At 42.7% G+C, this 12451-nt stretch overlaps 1 protein-coding gene across 2 annotated transcripts in view; it reads right to left on the bottom strand.

Annotated features, from left to right (window-relative positions):
- Positions 1-12451, bottom strand: part of IARS1 (isoleucyl-tRNA synthetase 1) — a 202719-nt gene that overhangs the window by 176621 nt on the left and 13647 nt on the right. For both annotated transcript variants that reach the window (XM_039481310.1, XM_039481309.1), the window contains exons 5-7: positions 12273-12429; positions 10772-10891; positions 8980-9062 (exon numbers count right to left, since the gene is read on the bottom strand). In XM_039481310.1, coding sequence (XP_039337244.1) covers positions 8980-9062; positions 10772-10891; positions 12273-12429 — 360 coding nt within the window. The remainder of the gene's footprint in view (positions 1-8979; positions 9063-10771; positions 10892-12272; positions 12430-12451) is intronic.

Genomic DNA, 12451 nt, shown 5'->3' with positions numbered 1-12451 from the left:
GCTAGTGCAGGGTAAATTTACAGCCCAACTTACCACAAACTGAGTGCTCATGTAGACAAGCCCATAGACCATGCTTCTCAAAACCGGCCCGCCGCTTGTTCAGGGAAAGCGCCTGCAGGTCCGGGCCGGTTTACCTACCTGCTGTGTCCGCAGGTTCGGCCGATCGCGGCTCACACTGGCTGCGGTTCACCCCTCCAGGCCAATGGGGGCTGCGGGAAGAGACGCAGGCTGAGGGATGTGCTGGCTGCCCTTCCTGCAGCCCCTCTGGCCTGGAGCAGCAAACTGCGGCCCAAAGGAGCCGCGATTGGCCAAACTTGTGGACATGGCAGGTAAACAAACCGGCCCAGACAGCCAGGGGCTTTCCCTGAACAAGCGGCAGCCTGACTTTCAGAAGCACTGCCACAGACTGTTTTTAAATGCAGCCATATTCAGGACTGAAGCTTTCAGAATTAGACACTAGGTGGTGCTATTAGACTATTTGAAAAAAGCACCGATGCACATAAACACTGAGAAACATTCAAGGTCAACAGGCCCCAAAATATATCCTCCTTCTGATATTTAAGAAAAGATCAGAACATGTTGGAATACAAAACAGATTTTAATACAAGAGCCACAAACACACTTAAAATCCTTGCTGATAAATAGGGTGGTGTCAAACAGGTGTATCGGGATATTCTCTCTTTCTAATTTTCATACTGCCTCCATTCTTATAAGCCAGCAGAGAATAGACAATGGCACATTATGTCTTCCTAGCAAGCATTCAGATATTTGATCGTTATTATAAGTGAAACAATTAAGTTATTTTTTCTGCTAACACTTCTCAACATGACACCAAATAGCTCAGCTATGAGCAGAGTACTATTTCCTTAACTCAACTTTATTTCAGGCCTTTACCCATTGACCAGGGAAAATTCTGTTTCAGATCCAGGACTCAACTGACCACAGCACTATCTGGAAAGTTACACCAATAGTTGTGTTAAAAATCCATACTGTCTTTCATTGGCACATGTATGTTTATCACCGTTACCCCTTTCTGAGACACTTCCTGCAGGTCTCTCAGGTCAGTAAAATTGTTTTCACTTTGACTCAATGCAGCTCTGTTTGGCTCAGAAGATAAAGTATGCTGTATGCCAGAACTTGTTTCAATAGCTCGGGATGGTGTGCTCTCAACACTATTTTGGGCAATAAACACAGTTACCTCCTGAATCAACCGTGCACTGAAAAAAACAAAACCTAAAAATTCCACACAAGTATGAATAAAAGTATTTTTAAAAGACTTGGAGGTCTGACTGTACCTTCTCATCAGAAACCCTCACAGAACTCTCTTAACAGAGCACAAAACTAATATTTAAGTAATACTACTCAACAGTAACACGTATGACTCCTTTAAAGATTCTGCCAAAGTGTTTCCGTTTTTAATATTAAAAAAGATGAAGTTCTGTTCAAAAGTAAAAGTCACCCAACTGGAAATGCCTGTTTCACCTTTAACAAATAGTCATCTGCCACCACCATCACCACCAAGCAGCATGAAATGCCAATACAGACACAAAACTTTGTCAAGCACAGAACAGACATTTCATTAAGGGCCTTTATTTATATAAAGATTGTATGCCCAGGGACATTAGCTGGTGCAATGCTTGACACACTAGCCTTCCACTCATGCAGACCTGGACACAAAATCCTTCCTGGTTTGCAAATGAAAATCAGTTTGGGGACTCACCCCAATTTCCTTCTCAAGCATATTCAATCTTAAATGCACTATGCAGTTTGGCACATCTAGTATTATAAGCTCAGAGAGGGATTCACAACTGTAAAACAGGCTCCGCTATAAGATCAGAATGGAAAGCTTTAACAAAGCTGTATAAAAGCAACTCTACCCGCATGTGATTCCTGCAGATCTCAGCCATTCCTCATCCATACAAGGATGAAGTAAAGCCACAACCAAAGGGTTTGGGGGGGGGGGGGGGGAAGGGGAGGTTTTGTTGTTGTTTTTGGAGGGAGTTAATTTAATTTATTTTTAAAAGAAGGCTTGTGTCCCTAAAGACTAATTTTGCAGAAAACAGTCTTCTATTTAATGTAACTTCTATTTAATGTAGCTCAGAGGAAATGTGCTTAAAATCAATTAGCAGATTTCACACTAAACCTCCATCTCTTCATGATATGCTTTTCTGTCCTTCTCTTGAATCAAGACAATTCTTAGAAAAGTGACCAAGAAACAAAGCCCCCCATTAATGGTGTAGAGAAACCATTCAACCACCCCTGTATGGGATACACAGAAGAAAAGAGAAATTCACATCTAGCTGGCACACCTGAAATTTACAGGGTTTGTATTTGACACTGATCCTGTTTGGCACCAGCTCCTCTTCCCCTCCAGGTCTTTTAGAGTCTCTCCCCTAATTTTCCATTCCTCATCTGCTAGCAGCAGAAGGAATTTTATTAGAATCTCTCTTTGAAACATGTATGTATTGTTACAGGAGGTAACATAATTATAGCCTGTCATAAACATACAGCTACGGGTAGCATAAAACCCCTCCTTTACTATAAGGGGTTAAGAAGCTCAGATAACCTGGTTGGCACCAGACCAAAAGGACCAATAAGGGAAGAAGATACTTTCAAATGGGGGTGGGGAAAAAGAGAGGTTTTGTTTGTGCTCTCTTTGATGTTCTCCCCGGGACAGAGAGAGACTAGGGCAGGAAAAACACACCTCCTAAAACCCCTACCTGAAATAAGCATCTAAGATTACAAATTGTAAGTAATAGCAAGGAAATTAGTTAGATTATCTTCTGTTTTAGCTTGTGAATTTTTCCTGTGCTTAGAGGGAGGTTTATTCCTGTTTTTTTAACTTTGAAGTTTTGCCTAGAGGGGAATCCTCTGTGTTTTAAATCTTATTACCCTGTAAAATTACCTTCCATTCTCATTTTACAGAGGTGCTTCTTTTACTTTTTTTTCTTCATAATAAAGTTCTGCTTTTAAGAACCAGATTAGTTTTTAGTGTCCTAAAACCCCAAGGTCTGTGCTCACCTTGTTTGCCTATTTGGTTGGTATATTATTCTCAAGCCTCCCCAGGAAAGGGGGTGAAGGGGATTGGGGGATATTTTGGGGAACTATCCAAGTGGTCCTCTTCCTGAATCTTTGTCTAACTCACTTGGTGGTGGCAGCAATACCTTCCAAGGACAAGGAAGAATTTGTGCCTTGCGGAAGTTTTTAACCTAAATTGGTAGAAATAAGCTTAGGGGGCCTTTCATGCAGGTCCCCACATCTGTACCCCAGAGTTCAGAGTGGGGAGGGAACCCTGACATAGGAATCAGAGTGAAGTAGGCTAATTTAGTACTATTCAGTCACAGAAAGAAAGCCTAACTGCCTTTTCTCAGTAGGGTCAGCAGGAAGAATGGAACCATATTTTAAATAAATTGGTTCTTTAACCATAGATATTTGTTCCTAGGCAAGGACAGAGACAGCATGCTCTAAATTGGACAAGGCACTAAAGGTTTATGTCACTTGTAATATTTAATAAATTCAGCCACTGTAGGACAAGTTCAGTAGATACTTCCCTAACACAGATAAAACACAGTATTCAAGCCCCCACTACAAGATAAGCCAATTCCAGCAAAAAGTATGCTTGGCTTACTTCAGCAAGTATGACCTATCCCAGTCACTCTCAACCTTTCCAGACCACTGTACGCCCTTCAGGTGTCTGATTTGTCTTGCATACCCCCGAGTTTCGCCTCACTCAAAAACTACTTGCTTACAAAAAAGTAAAAATTAAATATATAAAAATACAAAAATGTCACAGCACACTATTACTGAAAAATTGCTTACTTTCTCAATTTTACCATATAATTATAAAATAAATCAACTGTAATATAAATATTATACTTAAATTTCAATTTATATAGAGAGAGCAGCATAAACAAGTTATTGTATGAAAATTTAGTTTGTACTGACTTTGCTAGTGCTTTTTATGTAGTCTATTGTAAAACTAAGCAAATATCGAGATGAGTTGATGTACCCCCCAGAAGACCTGTGGTTAAGAACCACAGCCCTAACCTATAACAAATATGCAGAGCATTTGGATGCTCATTCACCAGTTACCACTGGGACTTAAGTTTGTTTTAATGCTTACAGATGGTTTCTAGGCTTCCACTACTTCAGAACACCATAGGAGTCAGATCTGTGGAATCGGAAAAGGAGGAGTAGGAAAGGCTAACTCCAATGGCATCTCCCTCCTGAGCAAATGCATAGAATATTGCTTGGTCATCACGAACACCCTCTTTAGACAAAAGTGTGACGTATAAGACCAACTAGAGACACCCACGCTCCTGGCATTGGCACCTTCTTGACTATGTTATTATTAGAGCTCGAGATCAGAAGGATGTCTGCATCATGAGGGCCATGCATGGAACTGATGACTGTTGGACAGACCATTGCCCTGTTAGCTCAATCATGAATTTCCAGATCACCTCAAGGCATCGCAAGCACACAAAATCAACACAAAAGAAATTCAACGTCAAGTCCCTTGAAGATATAGTGACTCAGGAGAAACTTCAGCAGTGTCTCCAAAAGAAGCTTGCCGCTATGCCTACATCTGATGATAAAAAAAAAATCTCTGGAAGGGATTAAAGACGGCCACTCTCTCGGCACATGCTGAGTCCATTGGCTACGTCACCAGCTATCACCAAGATTGGTTTGATGAGAACGATGCTGAGACTCAGGGCCTCCTCAACCAGAAAAGAAAAACTCATTGCTTGTGGCAAAATGACATATTACACCAGCAGAAGAAATAGTCATACAAGCAATTCAATGCTGAAGCCCAAAGGAAAATCTGTGGCATCAAAAATAAATGGTGTCGAGAAAATGCCAAGGAGTTTGAGCTTTATGCTGATAAACATGACATGAGGAGTTTCTTTCAGGCAATAAGGGCCATTTACGGTCCATGCACCCACACCACTCTGAGCCCAAGACGGGTCAATGTATTTTAAGGACAGCGAAGCCATCAAAGCCAGATGTAAGGAGCATTTAGAGCTACTCCTGAGCCATGAGTCAACTGTCTCTGATGCCAGTATCAAATCTATACCTCAACAACATGAAAAAGAGAATCTCTTGCTTATCCCTCCTGCCCCACCCACCCTTGAATAAGTAACGTGAGCCATTATACAAACTAAGAACAAAAAGGCAGCAAGGCCAGATGGCATACCAGGTGAAGTCTACACGTTTGGAGGTGAAGAACTGGTAGGGAAGCTCCACAAACTTTTTCTTCATATCTGGTATAATGAGAAGATTCCTGAAGACTTGAGAAACACTAACATTGTTACAATCTTTAAGAAAGGCAATAAGTCAGAGTGTGGAAACTATCAAGGCACTGCCTTGCCCTCTACAGCAGGGAAAATTCTTGCCCGCATCCTCTTAAACCGATTACTTCTCCTTGCTGAGGAAATATTGCCGAAATCTCAGTGCGGTTTTAAATCATCCCTCGGAATAACTGACATGCTCTTCGTTGCCTGCCAAATCCAGGAAAAATCTTGGTGAAGCCCTGTAGAAGGTGCTGGCCAGATTTGGCTGCCCTCCAAAATTTATCAAGGTCCTAAGGCTTCCCCATGATCAAATGACTGCCACAGTTCTCTTTAATCGCCTTGAGATGGAACCTTTCATCATCAAAACTGGGGTTAAGCAAGGATGCATTGTTGCCCCTCCAGCATGGCTGTATTGCCCCCAGCCCTTCCACACAGCTGCATCTTCTGCATCCTGTCCGGGGTCTGTCCTCCAGCAGGGCTGCTGTACACGGTTGGGGGGGCGAGGCTAGGGGTGGTACAGCTGTGCCAGAGAAGCTGCCAGCATGGTGTTCTGCTCCTTTCGCCACTGTGGTTCCCAAGAAAGCCCTGAGCCGCAGGTTCTCCCATGAACCCCATGCCAGCAGCTCCTCCAGCGAGGCTGCCTACAGATCCCAGACAGGAGACACTAGACGCAGCTGCATGGAAGGGCTGGGGGGTAGTACACCCGCACCAAAGGAGCTGCCGGCATTCTGCTCCTCCTATATCTTTCTGGTACAGTGTACTGACTATAAATAGCTGACTGGTACGGCATACCGGACCATACTGCTGTATTTGTACCACTGCAGAACTCCTAGATTAAATCAATGGACTGAATCAGTGGCATGATGTGGTCCTGTTTTAATATTCAGGTTACTATTCAGCCATTCAGCAAAGCCCATCTCTAATAAAATTCTCCCTGCCTCAGCCCTGCTTCCCCCACTCACTACCCCTGGTCTATGACAGCTCTGTTAAAATGCAGAAAGGAAGCCACAGATTTAACATGGACAAATGCTGAAATAGCTCTGTGTGAGAGCAGACTCAAAGGGATAGAAACGATCGTTAGAATCATGATATTTGCACTGAGAAATGTTAATGTTCACATTCGAGGCCTCAGTGTCCTGCTTTGTCCTAAATCAACCTGGACACTAGTTCACAGTTCACTAGCATACACATTTTGGAACAGAAATTCATCTAAGACACTCAAATCTGGAGACCCAACCTGATCACCGCTCCTGCCTCCTTGTCTGTCGCAAACTCCTGTGCCTCGCCAGTTGGGCCAGCTATGGGGAGGTGTACTCATTAAAGATCATCTCCCCAATGAAGTAGACATTCAATACAGAATGGATGTGCGCTCCTTAATATTCAACGTCTCAGCTCGAAGTCTAAAGTCTTCAGGGCGTCCATTACTGACTTTCAGTATGTTGATAACTGTGTCATCCTCACGCACACAGAGAATGACCTTCAGTCCATACTGGATTTTCTTGCACAAGCTTAACAAAGCCTAGGACTCTCACTCAATATTGAGAAGACTAATGTGCTCTATCAACCTGCTTCAGGCCTTACACATGACCCACCACAAATCACCATTGAGATTTTGGAGACAGTTGAGCACTTTTGCTACTTCGGTAGTCAACTTTCTGAAAATGCAAAAATCGACAGTGAGATGCAGCACAGGATCCAGTGTGCAAGTGCTTCCTTTGGGAAATTGCTCCAACACGTTTCACAGACCATGACCTGCAGCAGGACACCAAGATCCAGGTCTATAAGACAACTGTTATTCCAACACTCCTCTATGGATGTGAAACTTGGGTGACCTATCGACAGCACCTCAAGAGTTTGGAGATATATCCCCAACAATGACTCCGGAAGATCCTTTGTGTCAAGTGGCAAGATCGCCGCATTAACACCAGCATTCTCACTGAAGCCAATGTCACCAGCATTGAAGCAATGATCCTCATGCACCAACTTCGCTGGGCCGGACATTGTTTGTGGATGCCAGACTCTCGCCTTCCAAAAGAAATCCTCTACTCTCAACTCACCCCTGGTCAGAGATCCTGTGGTGGTCAGGGAAAACGCTACAAAGACACACTGAAAGTGTATTTTAAGAAAACTGATGTGAATATCAAGCTGGGAAGAGCAATGGCTCCATATCCTCCATCAGGCAGTGGGCCCACTTCAAGAAGAAGTGCCTTGCCCTTGAAGCTGAAAAGAGAGAGAAAGAGGAGGAAGGAAAAAGGAATAACTTTCTCTCAGCAGCCCTCTGGCCTGCCACAAAATGTCTGTACCTACTGCAGGTGGATTTGCGGTTCCAGGATCAGACTCCTGAGTCATCTCAGGATCCATATGTAAATCCATGGTAGAGATCATCCTCAAATCGAGGGATCGCCAATCAATCACACCATGGGTAACTATTAGAAATGCTGTTTGATCAGTCCCCAGGAACTTGTGTCTTGGGAAAAGCTGGAAGAGAAGAGTCACTGAAATAGGTAGAAAAATTAAGAAACTAATGCCAAAAATCCTTAAGTGTATTTAACTGAAGGACTAGGGACAGTGAGTCAGTGCATTCGTTACCAATATTAACATACTGGCATCTCGTCCTGTAGGGCATAGGAGCCATATTTTCCTCCCACAGTCAGGTCAGAGCACCTCAAGAGAATTAGCTGCGGTTCATTCTTAAAGTCAAAGCAGAAATTAGTAATCTGCAATTTATTTTACCCACTTAATTTGACTCTAAATAGCTTTTACTTTTTCATGCAAGAGAAAACGTTGAAACAACAGAAAAATTCTATAAAAACCCATGAGAAATGTAAGACATCATCATTCATAATGAGTTTAAACTTAGCTATATAAATCCACTTGTGAGTTTAACACCTGAAGGCCAATATGATTTTGTCCACGGTGTTCGCTGAATTTGGGAATCCTCTGCCATGCAGGATTTCTCTCCTTAGATAGATAAATCAGGTGAGGTAATATCTTTTTTCTCTCCTTCAGAAATCTAGTAACTAGCCTTGGCATTCCACCAGAGGGCTGATGAGCCATCCTAGTGATTTTCCAGGGAAGTCACAAGAAGCTGCCAAACCCCAGAGCCACAAAAACAAAACTGAAAGAGCACTAGATTCCCAGCATCTGAATTCAACCTAACAAAAGGGTTTTAGCTACAGCTATCCAGAGTTTGAATTGTTTGTCCTCTTGAAAACATCAAGAAGGGAATTTTTTTCTGGGCTAGATACTCTTACATGTTTAAGAGACACAGAAAATCTTCAAGGTCATTCTGCAGACCTACTAAGTTTGAATGGAGTAGATCAGGGATGAGACTTCAGAGCCAGACTAGCAATGACCACTTCTTCTATTATTGACCACTTATATTTTTCTTTCAAAAACTCTATTCAAGTGAACAAAGAACAGGCAGATCATTAAGTCTCTTGCCTGACACATTTTCACATTGTATATGGAAATAAGCTCCAAGAGAAATAATGGTCCGGTTTAAGCATCTCGCCTATTTTCCATACTTCTGACTCAGTAGTGAAAAAAAAATTGCTTGAGAAATGTAGGAAACATGCTCCTTTATGAAAAAAAAAATAATCACATCTCACTATACAATTTTAATAACCAGAGCATTTCAAAAAGAGATAATTTCTAACAGCATCAACAGAATGCTAAGACTACTTACCAGACGGTCTCCATGAACTCAGGATATAGAGTTTTATAGTCATTGTCAAAGTCGATCCAGCGTCCCAGTCTGGTAATGCTAATCTGTTAAAATATGAACATACAGCATGAAAGGCAGCTTAAAACAAAGATCATAGTACATTTCCCAGATTTATCTCTTTGTAATAGCTTGTTTAAAAAGCAACATGTTCTACCCTTATCAGTGAACCAAGCCCACAAAACAGTCAAGCCTGACAATGGTTCAGGGTAGAGTACTTTATCTAGCATGGAGTATGCCAAGAAAAGGTCATGAATACAGGACTTTCCTTAAATCCAAAGCCATGCAATACAGAAGCATCTACTCACTGCAACTAAACTTAGAGATTGAGAGTGTATTGTAGCTGGTGGGTCAGACCTTTGCTCAGCATACTGCCAAAAGATTCACCAGAAACTTGGCTTTGGCTGTACTAGTTTTGTTTTTGATCATAACCATGTACCTGTTATGGCGATAGTCAAAATGGGGAGAAGAACAGAGAGCTTCACAGTTCTCTCCATTTCTACAGAGTTATAGTCTGAGAGCTCTGAATATTTATCTAAATCAGAGCTGGAAAAGGCATTGTGTAGACCAGGGGTAGGCAACCTATGGCATGGGTGCCGAAGGCGGCACACAAGCTGATTTTCAGTGGCACTCACACTGCCTGGGTCCCGGCCACTGGTCCGGAGGGCTCTGCATTTTAATTTAGTTTTAAACGAAGCTTCTTAAATATTTTTAAAACCTTATTTACTTTACATACAACAATAGTTTAGTTATATATTATAGACTTATAGAAAGAGACCTTCTAAAAATCTTAAAATGTATTACTGGCACGCAAAACCTTAAATTAGATTGAATAAATGAAGACTCGGCACAGCACTTCCGAAAGGCTGCCGACCCCTGGTGTAAACACTGTACAAAATTATTTCAGGACCAGCTGCCTCCTCTGGCCTCCCTATACTTGGAAGCCACATTCTAAAGCCACAAGGACTCTGACAAGTCTTTGCTTCATATCTACTCACACAGAGCACATAAGTCAATTAATGTGTAAGTTACATATACATTATGCTTCACTTTGATAAGTGATATCCTTTTGTTGGGTGGGTAGCTATGCGATCTGCCAACTTTGAAACGTGATCAAAAACAGGATAGACCTTTCCTGATATTGATATATGCTGGTGCAGTAAGAGTCAGACTACATTTATTCCTGCAATCAAGTAGATGCACATCTATAAAGATTCACCATAACAATTAAGCTACATGCACAAAAAATTCTGACAAGTTTTGTGAGTACAAACTGACCAAAATTTGTGATGTACACCCAATGTTCTTGGTCAATGTTTTATCAAAGTTAATAAAAAAGTTAAATCTGAAAAGAACTAAGATTTTCACATTGAAACCGTGGATCTCAATTTGAGAGTTTGCTCTCTCTCTAAATTCCCTTTGACGTCACAACACAGTAACATCCAGACATTGCGATTTAATAGTGCATCAAGACAATTCCATGCCATTTCACAACCCCTTGCCTCAATTCCTTATGACTCATTCTGAAATGCAGATGCTAGGACCCACCTCCTGGGGAGTAGGGACTCTGGCAGCTTAAGTACTTTATCTCAGAAGGCAGAGTTGGGAGTGCTGCTGTCATCAGTGACCACTGTTAGCGCTACTCTATTCTTCCTCAGGAGCAGCAAAAGTAGTTCCACAACGTCCTACTGAATTGCATAAGAATTGCATGCAATTTTAGACACACAGGCAGAGTTAATACTGACATTCTACTTACCCTCCATTCTGTAGAGTATCTCATCACAATCCCCCTGCACTGATTGTTATATTCTGCAATACCCATTTTGGCCACATCCTCTGGCCCTTTGATTCCTAGTGTTTTGTCAATTTCATACTCCTGGAGAGGAGAAGGAAGGAGAGGGGGGAAATCAATACATATTGCAATGTGAAATCTTCAGGATTTTCCAGTTCATTAATTTTTGTCCCAGCCCTATGGCTATACAAATACATCCAAAGCCCAGAGTCAAATCTGCATGTTTAAGTTTCTCATGCAAAAAAGCATGTACATTGAGCTATTTTGCATGTACAAGGTTTTCTCCTCCCACAACTATTACCTGTACTCACATACACAATAACACCAGTAATGGATGAGTCTGTCCTTCAGAAATAAGGGCTGTCATAAACATACTAAGTCAATAACGGTCATCCTTTGCATGGTAACTACTAACAATAGACTTGCATAGCTACTTGTACTTTGCACAGCAAATTTACAGTTTATTGAATAATTTGCTTTAGAAGATTCCAAATTTCTAAATGACATGCTAGTCCACTAAAGTTATTATTAGGCATTAACTCATTCAGTTTCCCAGGATCAAATTTTGGATGCAGGGGCCAAACAAAAGATACATACCATGTAAAGGTACTCCATGTACAAAGGAGATGATAGGAACCGCTTTTGGTTCTATAGCACCTTTTCATGGACAATTCAAAACCACTACACAAGGAGGGGAATTTAGATATTTCAGCATAATGTAAGAGTCATGAACAAAGCAGAACATTCAGCTCCATTATAAGTGACTGATGGGCTCCCAAGCTAACCAAATCCTCATGGGTAACAAAAGAAAAAAGGACTCAAACGGAGGTCTCCATCAAGGTTTTAGAGCAGAGGTCTCCAAAGTGTGGGGTGCACCCCCGCTGCGGTGACATGGAGGACCGTGTGGGGGAAGCACGGTAGGGCCCAGGCCGGCCCCTACAGGGGCAGGGAGGGAGCGTCATCCAGCCCCTCGCCACCCCAAGCTCTGCTCCAGTCCCAACCCCATCCATATTCCTGGCTCCTAGGCCCGTGCACTCCTGGCCCCAGCCTCAGCCACGGCTCTGTTCCTGGGCTAAGGCTGGGGGAAAAGGCCAGGAGCAGAGCTGCACCTGGCCGTGGGCCTGGCTGACGGCCCCCACCACAGCCCAGCTGCAGCTCTGCTGCTGCCCCTGACTGTGGCCTAGCTCCTGGCCCCAGACCCTACCCCAGCTGCAGCCCCCTTATCCCAGTCCACATCTCCACACCTCCCAGCCATGGCCCTGCTCCCAGGCCCGGCTCCAGAGAGGTGGGAGGGGCGAGCGGTGGCAAGACCCTCAAAAGTTTGGGGATCGCTGTTTTAGAGGAATTCTGGGGGTTAATAGAGGAGGGCAGGGAAGAGGACGTAACAAATTATTCAGATGCACAGATAACCATATGCAAAGATCAAGATAGCAAAAATATCCGCAGGATCGCTTATTGCACGTACCACAGGTAAACCATGACAATCCCATCCAAATCTTCTGTCAACATAAAAGCCACTCTGGTGAGCAAATCTGGTTACTATATCTTTAATGGTTCCTGCAAGAATGTGGCCATAGTGTGGAAGCCCAGTTGCAAATGGAGGGCCATCATAGAAAGTAAATCTGTGAAACAATAGGCAATAGA

This window comes from Mauremys reevesii, linkage group 7 (assembly GCF_016161935.1).
Source record: "Mauremys reevesii isolate NIE-2019 linkage group 7, ASM1616193v1, whole genome shotgun sequence".
Classification (NCBI taxonomy): Eukaryota; Metazoa; Chordata; order Testudines; family Geoemydidae; genus Mauremys; species Mauremys reevesii.
The sequence above is the reverse complement of the archived record's forward strand: the minus strand, read 5'-3'. Positions and strand labels throughout refer to the sequence as shown.